This window comes from Triturus cristatus, chromosome 3_1 (assembly GCF_964204655.1).
Source record: "Triturus cristatus chromosome 3_1, aTriCri1.1, whole genome shotgun sequence".
NCBI classification, from domain to species: domain Eukaryota; kingdom Metazoa; phylum Chordata; class Amphibia; order Caudata; family Salamandridae; genus Triturus; species Triturus cristatus.
The window spans coordinates 949,715,297-949,736,643 of record NC_140583.1 but is presented as its reverse complement, the minus strand read 5'-3'; the positions used below and the strand labels follow the sequence as shown (position 1 = coordinate 949,736,643).

At 41.8% G+C, this 21,347-nt stretch overlaps 1 protein-coding gene across 1 annotated transcript in view; it reads left to right on the top strand.

Annotated features, from left to right (window-relative positions):
* The window catches only part of FMNL2 (formin like 2), a 136,577-nt gene extending 124,674 nt beyond the window's left edge, over positions 1-11,903 (top strand). The window contains exons 21-23 of the mRNA XM_085646226.1: positions 145-243; positions 3,896-4,016; positions 9,720-11,903. Coding sequence (XP_085502352.1) covers positions 145-243; positions 3,896-4,016; positions 9,720-9,829 — 330 coding nt within the window. The 3' untranslated portion in view covers positions 9,830-11,903. The remainder of the gene's footprint in view (positions 1-144; positions 244-3,895; positions 4,017-9,719) is intronic.
* Positions 11,904-21,347: the final 9,444 nt, after the last annotated feature.

Below are 21,347 nucleotides of genomic sequence, written 5' to 3'. Positions count from 1 at the left end.
ACTTTACAACTGCTATTCTTTAAGTCTCTTACCTTATGTAGCCTATTAGTACTTGCTAATAGTAGCACGCGTTACTGTCTAAATCTGCTTTATCCAGCTAACAATAATTTTCAATCCATGTAATTTGTTTTAATTCAAACACAGCAAGCAGAAGAGGAGAATGACTTAAGGAAAAAGCAAGAGCTAGCACTTATGGAAAAACTTCTAGAACAAGAAGCTTTGATGGAGCAGCAAGACCAAAAGGTTTGTAAACCCATGATATTATACATGAGTGTGGGCACGGAAGATAGTTTGGTAAGAATTGATGCATATGTAGAGACTAGAATGGCCAGTAGAAACCGTCCATCTTGCCACAGGGTGCATCTGACCTGATTGTTTCTATGCTAGGCACCTTTATGTCTTACTTATGAAAATAATAAGAAACCACCCTAAGGATTTGTATAATGGTAAGTATTTCCTTTCATTAACACTCTCCCTTCTTCTGTTTATTACACACTGGTTTCACAATGTAGCACACCTCACAGGTCGTAGTGGACACCATCTTACTAAATGCACTACAGCAGCCTTTGGAAATTGCAGACTTGCTTACTTCTATTATTCTCTCACTTACTCAGTGTCCTATATTTTGATGTGCTATATCGTCATGGCTTTGGAAAAGTGCACCCTGTGGAGCAACATAGCAATTGCCCTCCCAGTCAAGGTGCCAGTGACATAACTAAATGAGCAGCCACTTTGACAGGGCAGTCAACGTCACATCTAGTATTAAAACTGAAACTACAGCCATGAAGGGACTTCCACTAAGAGTTCAAAAATGTCTGCCACCTTGACATGGATATCATTTTTAGGTCTCGCCTAGCGGCGCTGCACATGCGCTGCTTGCTTGGCGAGATCTATTGTCGTCGATTTTTCTTCCGAAGGGGGACAGGAGATATGCATGCATACGTACAGGAGATGTGCACGCGTAAGGGCGTTTCAGCACAACGCGCGCATGGCGCACTTTCACTTTCCCTCCTTAGCGTGATACCGGAAGTGATGTGTCTCAGGTACTGTTGACAGTCTGGCCGAGCTTGGCTGCTAACGTTCACGTGATGGCTGCGCCGGTGAGAGTCTTGTGGACCGGGAACCGAGGCAGCCTCTGGAGGGGTGAGAAAACGGAAGCGGAAGGAGGGAGGTATTTCCGAGCCACTATTACTCCCGCTCTCGTTCCACTCCTGCTGTGGGTGAGCCACTGCGACTGCATGAGTTAGATGCCGGGCTCAGCTCGAGGTGCTCTTCTAACCTCCAGCCAAGGTTTTACTGGAGGCGATGTGACCCAGTGGCTACAGCTCCCAGCCATATAACACGGAGAGCCAGGTTCCAATTCGGCTTCCGCTCACCACCCTGTGAGATCGGGCTACTCTCCCTTTGCTCAAGAAAAAAAGTGTAAATTAGCCTGTTACGAAGCCCTGTTAAATTCTTGGGGCAAGATAATCCGTTCTATTTAAACCGTCCGATTTAAATGATCCCGTCTTCAATGCCATATTATATTCTAACAACCAGCCCACCCCTCAGTTACAACCCCCCCTGCCCTTTACCTCCAACCAATCTATCCGGTATGTTGTCCTGCAGTGGTTTAAGAGATAGTGAGCCAGAGCCGTACTGTCAGCAGAGAGCAGTAGGTCTCGCAAATGTGTGCATGTGTGGCACTAGGGTGCGACAGGGAAGCCCAGACGTGTGTCCAGGAGGCCCTCCACAGTCAACAGGCCTGTGCTTCCCTGCAGTCACTTCCTGGTACTATCCCAGTGTCTCAGCTCCCTGGGCTCTCCGGGAATCATCTTCTCTCAGTTCATCTAACAGACCCTCCTACGCTCTTGCAACATCTATGGATCCCATGCCTCTTTTTGCTTCCCTAAGGAACATGAAGTTTTCAAATACTTGCCATTTAAGCATTTTCTACCTCCGCCCACCAATCGTAGGGCCTATCGCTGATTTCCATTTGAGAGTGATCTGTCGCTTAGCCAGGATAAAAGCTAGATCTATAAATTTAGCCATGGTTTTGTGTTTACCAGGCCAGAACATAACTAGCACAACCACAAATATTTCCCCAGCAGGAGGTGAGCTGTGGAATGTCCCAAGCCATATGTAACTGTTCTGCCCCAAGGGCCCTGCACCTAGGTCACAGACTTGTGGGAAGAATGTATTGATTTTTGCCAGGTGTAATGTACGCCGTATGTAAGAAATGAAAGTTGATCAGTTTAAACTCCTCGAGACCTTCAATGTCCTATCCAGTATTTCCCCCAGGCATCCTCTGCAATAGATGTCCTCACAACAGTCCCACTTATTCTTCAGTGCATCCAAAGGAGCATCTCTTTCAGTTTTGATGGCTGTGTAGAGACCCGAAGCAATCCCAGAATCTCCAGAAGAGGAGACAGTAAAATGGGAAAACTGATGCGTCTTACGCACTCCAACTTCCCCCTGGCCACTTACGTCTTATAGCTGCCACCGCTGCCCCATGTACTAAGAAATGACCGGTTAGTAGACCAAAGTCTGCCCACAAGTCATCAAATGTCAGTAGTTCTCTTGCTGTATACAGATCCCAAAGTGTCCCAAAGCTCATTTCACCTATACAGTTAGCCTGCCCCAGTGAGTCTATGGGATAAGTCTAGCCAGCAACTTCAACAGCACAGCCGGTGAGTAAGGGTGGTTCGTCCTGGTGTTTTTGCTGGCAGTGGATCCAGCAATATTTGGCAACCGCCCACAAGTACTGTGTGTCCTCCTCTGCCCAATTGGGCTCCAACAGCAACCGTGCCAGCCACTGTTATTGCACCCCCAAGGTTGTCACACGCATACCCCTCTTCCCTGATCTTCCTTGCTGCTACCTTGCATAATAAAGTTACATTGTGTTGGCCCCTTCATAAAGAAATAACAAGCATTTGTAAATCAATAGGTCTCGCATTTACGCGAGTTTGAGCTATTGACATTGCAGATGACAATGCCTTTTATTTTTGTTTTCGTTTTTTTCGGGCCTAGCACCATTCCAAGTAGTCATAGTAACAATGTTAAAATTTATTGACACAAATACAGTACACTTAGAGTCACTGAAAATTAACATCTGATCATCAGTAGGGCAAGGGTGCCTCTCGAGCCCAGATTAGCCTCAACAATATTCAAATGAAACTGATGACATTCTGTTGCATGAGAGGTTGTGGCGTAACGGCCAGAGTTGCCGACTTTGGAGCTGTGGAACCAGGTACGAGTCTCTGCGTCTGTTCAACATCCAGTGATACTGGGAAAATCACTTAATCTCCCCATGCCTACCAAAAATGAATGTGTCCTTCTATAAGGTAACTGGTGCTCATGTAAAGCACTCCAATACCTTTGGGTGGAGTTTGAGCTATATAAAAAAAACTGTAAAGAAATAAATATGCTGGTTACATTGATACAATCCCGCCTTACCATCTCTACTTTGTAAAGGATAGGAAGACAAATGTTTCTTGCATCCATGAGAAATCTTGTTGAAATGTGATGAAACCGAGCTGTGAGCTAAACCGTGGCAACGCATTTATGCTCGTAAGAGCGAAGGACAAATGCCCGTAGACCAACAGTGAGAGTTTGTTTTGAGCTATGGTATATCATCTAGAATAGATCACCCCACTGAAATGTCCAGAGCCATGTCAAGTTCCGCATATGACAGGAGTGGCACCAGAAAGTGGGCATTTCAAATTCCTTAATAACACTTCTATATGAATTGATGTTGTATTATACTGCCAATATTTCCTTCATTCCATTCAAACTGTCCAAATATTTCAAGAAATCACTTAACCATTCTGCATTGCACAGATGGGCCATGCTATAGAATCCCTGGTTCTATTGATTATTTTATCCTGCCTAATTCAGCTCTTTTTTTTCATTTCAGTCTCCACATAAAACGAAAAGGCAGCAACAAGAATTAATTGCAGAGTTGCGAAGGCGGCAAGTCAAGGATAGCAGACATGTCTATGAGGGAAAAGATGGTGCTATTGAAGACATCATAACTGGTAAATAAAATGTACTTCTGTGTGTTAGTGAACAAGATGGCACCTGAGACATCCTGGCCTTGTTGAGTTGTCTGGTACTGAATGAGCACATTGTGGGTAAGGGCTTTATAGGAACTTTTCAATGATTTTATTAAAGGACACTAATGCATTACAACTGCACTACACATATTCATTAGTTGCACAACACTGAAAATCTTTTCACAATATTACTCATAATGTATTTTGAAAGAGCAACACAAAACACCTTATCTTCTAGCACACTTTTAATGCTGTCTGCAGATCCTTCCTCCACTTTAGCGATATGACGTGGGGGCTGGGTGACATACCTCTGAAAGCCCCCACATGACGTACCTGCACTCAAGTTAAGCCTGCCAACTCCTTTTCACCAGCCTCACAGATGCAGTGCCCCCACATACACAGGCTCCACAGACACCCATAGAGAGCTATTGTTATGGAATGCATTACACCATTGCATAAATGATTAGGGAGCTGTGTGTTATTTGACATAATTACATAATCCGCCCCCAGCTGGTCATTTTTGGTACATAAACTTCAGCCACACGCTAATGAGAGGTTCTCCATCGGTGTAGCCCAATGTAGGCACCCTCTTATCTGGAACATGATGTTATCTCTTTCATGGAAATAGCACACTTTAATGATGGCATGAAAACCAGTCCTACGTTGAATAGCTCATTTCTTTTAATTATTTTTTTACTTTTTTGGAATTGGGCCCCCTGATTTGTTGATGTGCTTTCCATTGGTACTTGGCTACTTCAAAAATACATGGGATTGTTACCACCCTTAATCCCGACACTCATGTCACTGGAGAACTCTGACCAAAATTACAATCCCTTCACTTGCAACCACAACATTTTTAGTAGCCGATTTGCTCATATGCACATAGCTGACGGGCATGGGTGAACTGCAAGCGCTATATTTTTTTCCCAATCATTTTAAAAAAAATATTATGCCACTGTAGTGATGTTATAGTCTGAACATGCAAAATACTTCAGAACACATGGACAGCATGTTTAAAGTGCTATACAATAGAACAAATAATGTTCCTTTGGACAGTTGGCATTTTATGCAGAGTATATGCCCCTTGAATATGCTTTGCTTTTTCTTTGTTTTGATACACATAGGGCCCGACTAGCAGAGATGTTGCTATGACTTACACTTATTTCACTCCTGACTTACTCCTTATTTCCAGGAGAAAGTGATGAGTATTCCTAACTTACACCTGCTCACAGCAAAATCTTTATAAATCACACCTTTGATGTTTTAGCATCTATATATACCAGGACGTTAAGTGATGAATGCTATATTAGAAGTCTGATGGTGAAAAGCAAGCGCTGCACCGCATTATGCATGTAATGCTCACCACTCATTCGAAGCTTTGCTGAATTATATCATCAACTTGCCAGTAACATTTTTAATCTTTTTTTTAATTTAGAGTAGACTAATAAGTAACTTTATCCAGGGCCCATTCAGAAAGGTTAAATCCATAGGAGACATAACTTGAAACTTTTATTTTAAGCATAATTATGTATAACATAACATAGACTAATGCTTTTCACTTGTTAGCATTAGAAAATCTTGTGTTGCAATCATGCTGTGCAGTATTAGCTGATGGAAGTGATTAGAATGGTGGCTTTAAATATATTCTAATGAATTATGTAATGGGTGGGTCAATAAAGGCACTGATGTTTGTATTCCTGTAGAGTAGCACTTCTCAGTATATTACACCCATAGTCATATCAGAATCAGCTAATCTTTTGGTTCCCATTGTATATCATGAAAGAAATCTGTACACCAATGTGTACACCTATAGCACATTATTTTTTTTAAATCAATACATCAAGAATTATAATTATTCTAGTGTGGTAATAATATTCCACTTTTATTTCTTGGCAAAATTTCAGAAGGACCAGTTTTGCTCAGAGCCCTCTCTCTGGTAGGTTTGGAGAGAGGCACTTAGTAATGCTTAACCTTCTTGAGTTTCAAGAAATCATTCAAAACTGGTGAAAAATGATTTCAGAACGGTTTGGACTGAGTGTATATTTTTGTAAATTTCTAATATGCAGAATATCAGGGCTGAGATGCCTAAAAGACAACTTTTCAAATTTTTGAATTCTGCAAATATGAATTGTGAATGTTTTCTACATTTTGTAACAGATTTATAGTTGAGAATTCTAATTATGTAGCCATAGTCTCCATTAAAAAAAATGTGTGTGTATATTTAGTTTTAGCCTTACCACACAAAACAAAAAGATGGTTTAAAAATGTGGGTGTCTTAATTGGTGAAATGTTTTTTTTTTTTTTAATCCAATACCCATTTGGATCCACCCACATAACCACTATTAATGAAATATACATGTCAGCAGTTGTGCAATACGTAAACAGACAGGCAATTTTATTAGAAAGTACTTTACATATTTTCAAATTGATTAATAGTTCCAACATCAGCCACAAGTTTCTGTCGTGCAAGGCACTAAAGATGTTTAAAGCCAGTCCAGGATGTCATTTACTGAGCACTAACAGTAAACTAATGCTATAGATCTCTGCTTCTTACTGTATTCTGTTTGTCTTGTTTGGCTGTTATTTTCCATGCAGTGCTGAAGACAGTGCCCTTTACAGCTCGAACAGCCAAGCGTGGCTCACGATTTTTCTGCGATCCTGTTCTCACTGAGGAATTCCATTACTAAAATATTACACTTTCACACCAGATGTTCTTAAAAGGTTGCTATAGGTTTTGAAATATTTCTCCATTGTGTGTGGATATCAAACAGGGCCCATGGATTTGATTGGATAGTAATGCCTGCTGTCCACTTGGAGTTGTATTACATTGGTCTGGTCATCTCATTGCATGTTGTGATTTTCTCTCAACTTTGTTTTCCTTATCAATCTTCTGCATGAGACATTTGGCCATTCCTACATTTTAGGGGTACAGTGAATCTTTGTACAAGATGGCATAGAACTTCAGGTGCTGAGGTCACAGACTTCCACATTATATGCTGAGAAATTATTACATATCGACCATTATTGTTAAGTGAATAGGGGCAACAGTTATGCAGTGATTGGCATATATGTGACAGTTCACTTGGCCATTCTATGCCACCTTGACTGTGCACTGAAAATAGATTGCTAGTTCTGTGGATAGCCTATGCATGAATAATCCAGGTTTACATTATGGAAATGTGTATGAAATGCATGGTGAGAACACCCACCTGGTGGGCTTTCATTACATGGGCTTTTCCTTTTCTTTACCACTGCACAAGTAATCACTCATTTCCCCCCTTGTCTGAGTGACTGAAAAGCCACTTACTTTTCAAGATTTTAACTGCATATTGCATGTCCTCATGTGCATGCAAGATTCAAATACATACTCCAAATTTATTTATCGTGTTCTGTTTCATCTGCACCTAATTGGGTTTCCAGTTCCATGTCAAAGTGAATTAAATATTGGTTAAATCATTGCACAATAGATACTTCCATTAAAAGATTAGTAAACCTATTGACTGATCATGCTTACTTAGTTATTGAAAGATTCAGTGCACAATCTCTAAAGGCCCTCATGACGTGTGGCCTAGCTCCAATTCTTGCAATCAGTGATAAAGCACCAGGCATTCTTCCTGCCGGTGGTATTGGTAATACCAGGGTATTTTAAGTCAGTCCCCTCTAAGAGCATATGGAATGGGGCACAGTATGTGGAAGCCAAGTCTACCGCACTGATTTTCATAGGTGATCCCAAAATTGGGAGCTTTTTTCCAGGAACAAAATCCTCCTGGCATTAACTGAGAATTATTCCACAGAAAACACCGCTTGTGGTATTACCCATGGAGTTTAATACCATTTTAGCTACAATCTCATGTTTCCTACCCAAAACCGGTCATCTCATGACTTGTCAGGGGATGAGGTTAGTGTATTCAGTTTATAGGAAAGCACTCTGTCTGATAAAATGGGTTACTCACTAATGTTTGGATAAGGGAAAAATAGCTTGCTGTGTAATTGATACGTGTGGATCAAAATTAATGGTCTGATTTACCTTGCTGCAACAAATCATGTAGTAAGATGTTATTTTTTACCTATTTGGTGAAGGAGCCAAAAATAGATTACTTTTCAGTCAAGTAAAATTATTTGAGGTGGTAAAAATTGCCCTGGAACTGGATAACAACTTAAACCATTTTAACCCCCATAAAATGGCAATACTGTTGTCTTAGGTAAAAAACTCAAATTTACAAAGACAACAGTGTTTATTTGATCTTTGATAGCCATATTTAGGAATGCATCTTTATTTTATATCAAGAAAAAATGCTGAATAATCTTTCTATTTAATTGCTGTATTAATGATCTTTCTGGAGCCAACCTTCAAAGCAGCTTGCGACTTTGTTAGTGGATGAACAGGGTGGCCATCTTGTCCTTTCTTTTCTGTCTAACCTTCTCTTAAAGTCTTGACCTCTGTTCCATTTTGCTCTATTGGCTAACATGCCTTTCGGGATCGCAAACACTGAGTTAAGTTTCTCTTCATTTCCATCCCGTTTTTTTATTTAACCATCATTTTGTGTTTTCTCCTGTTTAGCCTTAAAGAAGAATAATATCACTAAATTTCCAAATGTTCACTCGAGGGTAAGGATTTCTTCTAGCACACCGGTGGTGGAGGATACACAGAGCTGGCAAGCATCACTTTTTACTTAGCTTCCTCCTCTCTCAGTATGCCAGACCAGTTGCAGCTACTATAGCTAAAAGTAATACTGGTGAAGAATCTAAAATACAGCACTTGGAAAATGCTTAAAATGCACATTTCCTCTATGAATCACTCATAACCTTGTAATATTATTATGAACTTATGCCCTGCTATTTTGCCAAACCTCTAATTAATAATACAATATCGATTTCACTTTACAAATCAGTACGGTGTCTGAATCTACAGGTAAATGCACCTTTACTGCTGGTCCATGTTTGCGTTTGATGGTTTGTTAAAAATAAATGTTGAACGTTTAAGGCTTGGAAGTTGCCAGATCCTGCTGTTTGCAATCATGAGTGTGATTTCATGTCAGTGGCTGGTGTTGCTGATGTAAACAATTGCTTTACGAGAGTGGTAGCTTCAAAGCTAGCTTTTTGGCGCTTGTGGTTGCAATTCTGTGAGTAATAATGAGTCATGTAGATTTCTTGCGTTCCTTTTCCAAAGCTGCCTCCCAAAATTTGCAGCGCATTCGGACTTTTGAGTAGATGAAAAATCTTATTGGACCAGCAATAAAGGGTTGAAGGGCAAAAGCACCCAAATTAGATTTATCACACTATTGGTGATCAGCATGGCATAAAGATGGGCACTAGGAAGATAAGTATTTGTTTTAACACCTGTAAATGCTAATCCTGAAGACTAAAAACACTATTTAACACAAAGCAGATGTTTCGTTTCAAGAGGATTCAATAAAACATAAAGATTGTAACAGTTCATTGTTAAATATTTTAACAATTTTACAGAAATACTATATATTCAAGATATCACCAGTATTACCTTTATTTTGGGCTCAAATTAAAGGGTGCTAAATAATTTGTATCTGATAAGTCTTTGATTTCAAATACTTTACGTCTGTTCTTTATTCACAAGCTGCTTTGGTTGGTTGCCAGAAGGACTTTTTCTTGTCTATAGCCAGACTACAGTTGATTCTGATACTTACTATTTCCTGTTTATCCTTGTAGATCTTCGAAGCCAGCCGTACAGAAGAGCCGATGCGGTGAGAAGAAGCGTCCGAAAGCGCTTTGATGATCAGAACTTGCGCTTTTTAAATGGTGCTGAAATGCCCTTGTGAGGTAGCGTCCTTTGTGAAGCAGAGGGTTAGCCACGATTGATGATACAGCTTGGGACCTGCATTGTGTGTTACACAGTAACTCCAGCCCTGGATGTGAATGGTTTCCTTTGAATTGCACGATCCCTCAGACATATTGCATAGGAACATAAACACGTGGGCTCTACACTCAAACATGAAAACCTTTTCATCTATAGATAACAAGTGCCTAAAACTGAAATACCTGCTCAAATAAATCAATGCAATAGGACTTGATTTGACTGGGTATGTTTTTACACCAATACATTCAGTATTTTTAACCAAAATGTAAATTACATGTGTTCTTTTTTTGTTACATGCAATTCTATTGCTTGGTCTTTAAAGGCCACCAACCATTGGCTTCCGGATAATTTGTAAATAATATAATTCTCATACGCCGAGGACGTGACGAGTTGTCGAATGCAACATCATACCGTCTGCTAAGGAGTGTCAACTGCACTTCATGCTCTGTACAAAAGGGCTTGGAGTATGTGTGAAGGAAGCAATTGAAATAACACTGTACCTTTTAACAATACTTAACCCCCAAATGAATTCTAAAATAGGACATAACAGAGTGTAATTCAGTGATCAGACGTTTTAATGTAAATGAAGGGCCAATCTTCGTTGAGGCTGATTATTTTTAAATGCTGATTTGTAATGTTGGATGAGGTATGAGGGACAGTTAAAGGATGTAAATGCGAAGTCTGCACGGACAAAGATTGTTGTATTTATTCATTCGTACTACACTTTTACCATCTCAGTTTTCAGTATTAGTTTTCCTATGGACCACTATAGACTTATTAGAGCAGCTATTAGCACAATAATAATGACTCGTGCCCTATCCTAATAAGACTTTGAAATAGCCGTAAGATGACAAGTTCCAACAATGTTGTGCAAGCATTCTCCCATAAAAATTAGGAATTGCCTTGTGTTTGACAGATAAGGTGAAATGACCTCCAGTTATTTTTGTCTACAAATGTCAAAATGCTCAATTACAATGAACTACAATGTAGTTTGTATGAAGAGTTTTAACATTTCAAAGTGAGTTCATTTGTATATGGTGTGAACTCTGATGTATTTCATGGTTACCTTTTCTAAATGAAGATGTAGGTCATTCCAGTCTCTCAGTGGCTTGTTATCCTACTACAGTAGGGCACTGAATCTATTCCAGTCAAAAATTGAACTCTAGCAGCTCAATTTCTATTTTCAGTAGTTACATTCTGCTTGCAACTTGCCTTCTTTGACAGCATTGCACCAATATGTTCATTGTATAATGTATTGTATAGTATTTAACCCCTGAATCTCTTTTCCCATATGTTGTGCTCATGTGAACCACTGGTGGAGGTCCTATTTTCTGTGGATAACGTGTAGTTATATGATAATCTCTTTTTAAATGTACAGATATTTTGCTACAAAATTGGTGCCGCTTTTTATGGTTTTTACACTCCTCTTTAATTCCCACTTTAACCTGTGGGTAATACTGTAAATATTGTTTAAAATGCAATGCCTGTGCTATACAATCTGAATGTTATTTTAACTTATAGTTTTGTTTTTATATTTAACTCAATGAACAGTTTCTGGATCACACTTAATACTCAGACCTTTGCTTACTTATATACAAACAATGTACTTTAAAACTGCAGAATTTTACCACATTAACACACGTGTACATGCACAAGGGAACATGCCAGTGTTAAGTCTTGCACATTCAGCTTTTAAGCGAAATATACATCTACCTAATTTGTTATTTCACCACAGTCCTATGTCTACCAACTGAGCTGTTGAAGGCTCTAATATACATCTACCTAATGTAGTGTAAACTTTATTATTGGTTGTATGACTGAGAGACACCAATTAAAATCAGCATTTTAAGATTCAATGTAGAACAAAACTTTATTATTAATATACAGAAAGTCTTTAATATTGGCATGTTCTCTCTGATGAATATATTGTAATAAACCTTTTTCTTAGCAATATTAGAAGTGTTTTATAAAAGCAGTTCATGTTACTTTTCTGGTCTGTCCATGTCATATGATCAAATAAACTATTTACACTACTACACTGTTGTACTTTTTGAAGAAGAACAACTTATTAAACTTTGTTTCGGGAGCTGCTGCATACAAGTTGTATGTGACATGTTTCCAGAAAATACAGAAACCTAAAAATCTAAATAAAAAAATGTGTGCAAAAATAGCTGTTTGGCCCCACTGCAGAAGAACAGCATCAATGTCTCAGGTGGGTAAAGTGTTTTTTAAATACATTACTGTCTCTCTGGTCTCCAATTGCATTTTTGAGCTTTGCAGATGTAAATTTCACAGTTCATTTGTTACATCACAATTTCAGGTTTGAGTATCCTAAATTATGATGCAGCAATGCACTATATTCAGTGTAGTTATGATAGTTTTACTCACATTCTGCTTCTAAATAGCGTCTGAAAAATATTTTGCTCTGTTTGGAGCGCAACGGAATGAAGCAGTGCCAGTTTGTAGGAAGAAAACAAGAGCAGTCATGTTCATAATTTAAAAAATAGCCTATCTAGGCATCACAAGTACTAAGCAATGTTACTTTGTTACTAGGGGTGGATGACCAAGAGCAGGAGTTAGTCAACTTCACAAAAATTCAAAAGGGCACAGACATTATTTGAAGTTGACATAAAAAAATAAGAGAGGTATGTCTGAGAGAAAAAGAAACCCATCTCTTCGCCTATTCCCCCAAGAAACAAACAAATCAAAGCAAAAACATCAGTGTTTTTAAAATCTAAATTTCCCCATAGCGTTAAACCAGGGGTCTCCGAGTACCTCAGGAGCTACCAGAATTTCATTAGCGACCTCGACGTAGCTCTCAGTGGTGAAGCCAAACTCAGTACCTCATTCAGAGAGACTCTGCATATTAAAGAAGGCAGCACTGCTCATCTTAGCCTCTTCTGTGCCCATGACGAGATGGTTTCGTCATGGAGCACAGTCGCGCTGTGCCCATGACGAGACTATCTCGTCATGACACCCACCCACTAGGGAAGCGCCAGGCACAGGAGGGGAACAGGCCTGGCACCCAAGGGGTTAAGTGACAGCCAGCCAAACCAATGGCAGGGCCTCGTGATAACAATCAGATGCTCACTGTGTCTGCCTACGGGGTCTGCCACATAATATTCTGTCTCCATTCTGAATCTAGCTAAGTCACAAAGAGATTGGACATGTTGTAGGTCCTATTCTATCATTTAGACAATATGTGAAATGCGGCCCATGAAGGAAGAGGGTCAGCATTGGCATGAACAATAACCAGTGCTGACCCACTGCAGTGCTGGACTGCAGGAGCAAGAGTGAAAAGATGTTAGTTAGATGCATATTTATCACAAAACCTGAGGTGAGCAAGTTATGAATCCAGAGCTGAGGCAATTAAAAGCCTAATTTGCATGAATTAATGTGTGTGTGCACATTTATGTGTGTGGTTAAGTCCTTTGTGTCAGCCAATGTGTGATTCTTTGGCTGTTACTTCATTAGTTAGGTGGAGGCATTTAAAGATAAATGTTTTCCTAGCATTTCTGATGGTAACCTAGTCTGAAATGCATGGGTGATCACTGATAACCCTGCTGAGGATGTTCATAGTGTCATTTTAACGTATGTGGTCACTATTTTAAAGTGATATGATTTGCCAGTAGCTCAGGATGACTTTCCTTTAGTAAAAGTACCTCTCACTAACGAAACGTTTGGAGACATCTGGTATATACAAATTGGAACCATTCTAATAGTATTTATTTGATTGACCTTTTATGGATGAATGACTGGAATAATGTAATTAGATTAAAATATGTTACCTTCTAGTTAGAAAACTGACTCTTATTACATCAACCCTACATGCTCCATTAATGGTTTTATAAATTAGGATGTCAATTAAGGATTCCACTTGATTGGTGGGGATAACGTACAACATTGCCTAAATATAAGCGTGTATGAAACTGTTATCATAGCATCCGGCTTTAATTTGATAGTGCTTTAACATTTACCAAAGAGAACTGCATTTGTTCTGAAAGTCAGCCACAAAACCACAGAGTGCACCCTGCCTTCCTACAGACCTGTAGCACTGTATTTCGCCACCATGAACAGGTACTGGTTCTGGGTCGGTAGATTATCATTGGGTTCAGAGGGGTGGAGGTGGTGGGGGATGTGAGTGGTGAGTAGATTATCATGTCAACATTAAAATGTTTACTAAACATTACGGCAATAGATTTTTGCCATTTTTTAATTATTTTGTTATTTACAGGATACAGTACTCCAGGGTCTTACAAAATAATGATTTTGCAAGTCTCTGAGGAGTCCCATGACTACATAAAGGAACAAGGCTGAAGGTCATGCAACTCCCAGGTGACTTAAATTATCCTTTGAATGTATGGCACATGGTAAGTTAGTCCTTATAATACATGGTGACATCATCACCCTTCCACAAACACCGTAAATAGCGTCTGTCTTGCTTTTTAAAATGTAATAAGAGGTAGGGATGCAGGTATGAAGAATTAAATCAGAATCTGTAGTGCGAAGCTTCGACTTATCAAAAATCATTTAGTTATTTGTTAAAAAAAGAGAGAGAAACGCCAGGACAGACCACAACAGGAAGACCATGGATGCAACCGTCTTTAAGTTGATCAGAGGATTACAATTTTAGGCATCATCAAATTAAATTGAATTCTGTGCCATGGATCCTAATTCATAACCGTCTCAACACGACGGCAATTTACGGAGTTACAGGCATCCTTTGGATAGCCCTTTACATAGGATACCCGAAATTTGAATACCCAGGATTTCTTGGGAATTACAGTTCTGTACGCACTTCGCTAGACGCATCTTTATTGCTCACATGCTACTTTCTAGCAAGGTTATATCTACTTTAAGCTACCCTCCAAACTCTTCTGAGAATACCTTTGTGCAGCTTCATTTTACAACTCGTGCCTTGAAGAAGCCCATGTTTGGGCGAAACGCGTTGGCTGTGAATATGGTTGTACCGAATTGCGGAATAAAGAACACTTGAATCTTACAACCTTTTGTGTGGACTCAACAATCAGTTCTCAACTGTATTAACACAGTGAATCTAGTTTTGTGTTGCCTCTCATATCTTTGTGAACATATGTTTTATCTATGGTCGTTTAAGCAGCTGGCCTTTTGAGGTGGGCAATACTCTCACTACTGTATAGTGACAGGTCTAGGCTGTGCATTCACGTATAACCTAGCTGCTTTCTTCTATAATTGTATCCTAATTCAAGCAATGACATTGGGCCACCCATCCCCTGGATTGGTAGAAAAAATCCACTAATTGAGGTAGTGTGGCGTATCAAACCCCTGTGCCCTGGTGGCACTGCACACTGATAGCTACACCTCTAAAAATAATTCTCTAATATAGGACACTGCCAGTTTATACTCTTCCAAAACGACAGACCAAAACATTTATGGCTCAGGCTATTTTTTAGGTCTTGCCTAGGCAGTGCTTGTGCTGTCTCTTAGAGACATGCTGGTTTCAGTTATGGACTTGAAGCTCCGCCCATTTTTCCAATTGGCTCCTGTTACTGTCCTTTCTAAATGGTTGCTTTTGATTCGTCAATAGGCTTAGTAGTCCCTCCTTAGTACAGCCTTTTCTACTTTTGTAACCTCCCACAAGGACTGGCCCTTCTACCTTTGTTGTTGCTCGGGATGTTTTTATTACAGACAGTGAGCACTATTTTCTTAAAGGACTTTCTCCTACCAGCTGTTGCAGACAGGACCTGCTCTCCTGCAACCATTTTCTTTTTCTTTAACCCAGCCTTGTTTCACCAAACGCTTACAACAAGCAGCATGTGACGGGAGGGGCTATGTGGAAATAAAAAAAATTTTTCTTTCACAACGCGCCAGACTGCGCTTTATCATTATTATGGCACCCTCTTTACTTTAATATACATGAGTGCTGTGCATTATCATGGCGCTGCTTAGTTTAATTTAATATGCACGGGCTCTGCACTTGATCACGGCGCCCGCTTAATTTATTATGCACAGGCGCTGCGCATGATGTTGATGCAGGGCACCCATTTCATCATCGCTTTTTTCTAGAAATCATCAAACATGGCACTCCCAGTGCCCCATCTGAGGGAGGGCCCGCCACCACTGTTTTAATAAATGAAAATAATAACTGAGCCTGCTTTTTTATTTGTTTCACAATAGTCACCACCACACCACTCACAGTACATTACATGGGCGCCCACTTTCATTAACAACACAGGGGCCTGCTTTTTCTAAATATTAAATCGTGATCGCGCTGTCTCCATTTCTCTAGGAAGCATTGTGCACAAGCAAAAGGAGCACCTTCCTAATTGCCAAGGCTGTTCTGGGAGCATACAGCGGATACTTGTCAGGGCGAACGCGCATTGTGGGACGACTTGGGAGGGAGCGCCATGCACAGAGTGAGAGATTGAGAGGAGCATGAATGGGCCAAAATGGCGGATACTGTGCAGGTGAGAGGGTGTAGGCGGGAAAAGGATCCATAGAGGGGCCGGGGAAATGATGCAGGAAGCAGAAGATTTCGGAAGCAGAGATATCCAAATGCAGGTAGTACAGAGCAAGAAGCAGCAACACATGACCTTCAGTGTAAACTCCTACCCGGACTTCAACATAGCGGTCCAGACTGCTCGAAGAGAATTCCTACCTACCAAAAAAATCCTTCAAAAGGCGGAGATCAAATACTCCTTTCTCTACCCCGCCAAGCTGAGGGTCATACATGCAGAGAAGACGCACTTTTTTACCAGTGGGAAAGAAGCCCACACTCCCACGTGCGGCTAGAGAATCTCCACGTCATGAAGCAGAGGCATCGCTGGATGAAAATGACTAACGCTGTCTTATCTTATGACTTATGCTGGGCCCTACCTGTGTTTGGACCTTGATACGAAGTCCACCGTGGCCATAGCCCGTAAAGAGTACATTGTACTTTACGGCAAAACTGATGGACTTCCCTATTGTTCCTGTTGGTTGATGATATAGGCGACATGTCTTTTCAGTCACCCAGCTTCACATGGCTGGGCTGAATTCCTGGCACTTTGCTCCCCCCTGGGATGAGTCCCTTACATGTAGTATTGTTGGTGTACTACTGGGTATTTGTTACGAAGTACTGTTGCAGTATTTGGGGTCCTGGGTGGGTGTTGGGTGCTCTCAACCAAGTTTGGGGGTTGGAGTGGGTGGGTTTCAGTTTCACAGTGAGTTACTACCTTTCCTGTTCGAGTATACCTAGGGCATGCGGCAGAACACCCTTCACATCTCCCCTTTCCTCCCCCCCACTCCAGCACGACGAGGGCACCATACTCGACCCCAGCTCTACCCCTCGAAGGGGGATTTGAAAGGCACAGCATCACAGAGGCACTCTGCTTACACACTTCTGACATCAGACCCCTACCCAACTGCCGTTAGACGCTACCGACAGGCCAAATACACTACATTGACACATGACCACAGGCGTTTAATGTCTCACCTGGAATGTTAGCGGGCTAAATGATGCTATGAAGCCCCGCCTTGTGCACTCTTACATTACGAGACACCAGATTGATATTTCTTTTCTACAGGAGCTCCCATCTCACCCCCACAACCACGGCCCACTTGTGCGCTTGTTGGTGTGCAGACACACATGCTTCCTGTTATTCCAACTACGCTCATGGTGTAACTGCTGAAACCTGCCATGGAGACTCACTCAAGTTAAAATAGATTCAGAAGGTCGCTTCGTCCTTCTTGCTGGTACTCCTCAACACCCAATCATACTTTCCTATATCTATGGTCCCAACACCGACTGTCCAGAGTTTTTCAGTGAGGTGTGGCGACATGTTGCAAATTTGGGTCCGGGGGCGATAATTTGGGGAAGAGACTTTAATGTGGTATGAGACCCGAACATGGACAGGTCTGGCATATCTTGCCGCCCCCACCCCAACTCTGTGGCACAACTTCACACTCTAATACAGGACCACAATTTGACTGACGCTTGGCGATTCCTAAATGGCGCAATTAGGCAAGGTACATGCATCACCTCTGCTACGGGGTCATGGTCACGCATGACTACTGGCTTGTTACTAGAGAGGTTATGACGTAGACAACCAGCATTTCACTGCTCCCCCGTACATTATCTGATCATGTGCCAGTGCTGTTGGAGCGGACAGTGCCACTCTGTTTCACTCGCATTCTCCTGGCTCCTACTGCCAGGAGCTCTACGGGACCAGGTCTTTCGCTAGGAAGTAAGAACTGCAATTGTCGATTACTTTGCCCTGAATACTGGCTCAGTTAGTTCCCCGTCTGTGCTATGGGAGGCCTTAACAGTAGTTATAAGAGAATTATGCATCACAAAGCAGGTGGGGATATTGAAGGCCATCCGTTTTCGCAACTTGGATGCCTCGAGTCCGACCTTAGAGTGTTGGAGATAGAACTGTTCCAAACTGAGTGACCAAACAAATGAGTCACCATACCAGCCTCATTGAGATACTTAGCACGATGACCACCTTTTATTCCAATCTCTATATAACTGAATCCCAAGCACACCCTGATCGAAACAAAGAATACTTAGAAACTATGCAATTGCTGTGGCTGGATGATGCACATTGACACTACTTTGACTCTCCGTTTACAGAGGAGGAAGTCCTGCAGGTCATTCGCAGCCTTCCTGACGATAAGGCTCCCAGACTGAATGGTCTTACGACATTCTTTTATAGGTAATTTGCTTCTATATTTCACCCCACATCTCCTTGCTATGTACCAAGCATAGTTAGAAACGGGGAACTCCCCCGTCACTTCGGTGGGAGCCCATCATTACTATCCTCAATCCCGGCAAACCTACTACCTCATTCGATTCCTATAGACCGCTCTCCATGATAAATGTAGATAATACAATTTTGCCCAAACTTATCGCGAACCTCCTGGCCACACTCTTTCCTGTCATGATTCAGTCGGATCAATCGTGGTTCGTGTGGACCGCTCAACAGCACATGACCTTCGCACCCTATTTGCGGTCATGTTCGGCATAGACGTGAGCGTGCCAGCGATTGCTGCCCTACTTGACTTCACTAAGGCGTTTTATTCATTGTAGTGGTCCTTTTTATTCCAGTTTTTGCAACACTTGGGACTCAGTTAGCAGTTCCTGAACCTTTTTAAGCTATAATACACCTCCCAGACTGCTAGACTACGTGTAAATGGTCTATTGTCCAGCCCATTCCCAATCTCGCGCGACAGGGATGTCCCCTGTTCCCTCCTATTTTCTCTGGCCATGGAATCCTTAGCAGCCAGATTGTACCAACATCATGCTCGTCGGGGATCCGATTTCGTGCGCATGGAATTTTGGTTTCCATGTACGCGGATGATGTGAAACTCTATATTCTAGATCCCAAGCAAAAATTGATCTAGCCATCAGGGAGGTTAAGTTTGGGGGACTGTTGGGCATCGCCATAAACTGGTCCAAATCTGTTAGATTTCCTCTCACTGAGAGCACGTGCAATTCCAGTCCGAGTTCACTTGACAGTGGGCGACGGAGCCCATGAGATATTTGGGAGTGTGGCTGAGGCGAGATATGAGCGAATTATGGCAGCCCAATGTCTTGCCTGAAAGAGAGAATCCCGGCCTGGAATAGTCTTCCTTTCTCACTAACTGGCTGACTGGCCGCTGCCAAAATGTTTGTGATGCAGGGCCGGACTGGCTATAGCAGGCACCGGGCATTTCCCCAGTGGGCCGCTAGGGTGGGGGCTGGTTTTGGTCCCCTGGGGGTCGTTTTTGTTACAGGGACGGTTTTGCAAGATAGCTGCAAAATTGGCCCTGTAACAAAATCGTCCAAACCCCTCCCCCCCCGGCAAACAGCTCGGCCGCACCCCCAACCTCTCGGGGGGTCAAGCACTTGGCCAGGGCCGGTTTTAGTTCCCAGTCCGGCCCTGTTGTGATGCCCAAATTTTTGTACCTATTCTTAAACCTGTCCTTGCCACAGCAATTTTTCAAACCCTTGAGGTCTAACTTGATATCCTTGACCTAGGTGGGAACGCAGCCCAGGATCGCGTGGGGAAACTCTCATGCTGCCATTTAGCCAAGGTGGCCTAAATGAACCTGGCATGCAGTTATGTGCACTGTGCAAGCAGGCCCAATATCTACACTTTTGGTTATATCCAATCAAATTTCAGCTGCATGTTGCAATATAGGCGGACCTGACTTCACCAGTTCCTCTGTCCACAGTGCTATATCAACCCTCCAAGCATACATGCACTGCAGCAGATACAGATGAGTGTGTTAAGTGGGCATGGGATAGGCTGCAACAGCAGACGTCTCTTGACTGTATATATGCTCCCTCCATACCTATAGCCCGCAACCCTGCATTGCCAGCACTCAGACGATGGAATGTGTATCCGGGCCCACAAGAAACTTCTTTTCACATACGCTGATCTGTACCTGAACGACCAGTGCATGACAGCACCTGCACGAACGACGTCCCAAAACCCAGTATGATGCACATGTTCCTTTACGCTCAACTTTGGGCCACATGTCGTGCAAATCATGCAACTTTTCCAGCACCCCCTCCAACGCTACACGCGCTAGAGCACATGCTTACACATACCTCACATCATAAACTGTTTACCAGACTCTACACAGTGATGCAGGATAAAGCGCTGATTTATTTATTTATTAATGTAATGTAATGCATTTTTATATTGCGTGGACTTTACCCGAAGGTGTCAGTGCGCTGTACAATAGAACCAGTTACGTTACATGAGAGAAATGTTACAAAATAGAACGTTACAAAAATAAACAGGAGACTAGCAGAGGTAGGGTAAAACCATAGAAGGCAAGAACACAATATCAAACATAGCAAGCAAGGGAGAGGAATGTACAAGAAAATATAAAAAGTTTATAATGATCAACGAACTTCCTACAGGGGTCTGAGAATGAAGGTATTAGTACTGAAAGTGTCTTTGGAAGTGAAGAGATTTGAGGTCAGCTTTGAAGATCCGGGTAGAGGTGGTGGCATGCAGCAATGGAGGAAGCGAGTTCCAGATTCTCACCGCATTACCTCAGAATGATTGAGCCATCGATCTTTCTCTTTTAAAGGAGGGTGGCTCAAGCAGAAACTTTTCCGCATTCCGTGAAGGTCTCGAGCTTCCAGACATTTTCAGTTTATTCGCCAGGTAGCGAGGGGAGGAAGTGTGCAAGGCTTTGTGGGTGATGCAGGCAGTTTTGTAATAGATCTTGCCTCAATGGGAAGCCATCGAAGAGAAGACAGGATAGGAGGAATGTGGTCACTTCGTTTGGACCCTGAAATAAAGCGAGCTGCTGAATGGATGACGGATTTGACACAATTGTGTCCCCATCGCTCAAGACCAGTGGAGACAGGATAAAGATCCTCCCTTGACTGCAGATCAATGGGAATATTGCTGTGCGCAAACCGCAGCTTTGTCGCCTAACTATAGACTCCGTCTTATACATTTTAAGTTTTTACACAGATTATATCGCTCACCCCCTGAACCTGCAATGTATGGGAATAT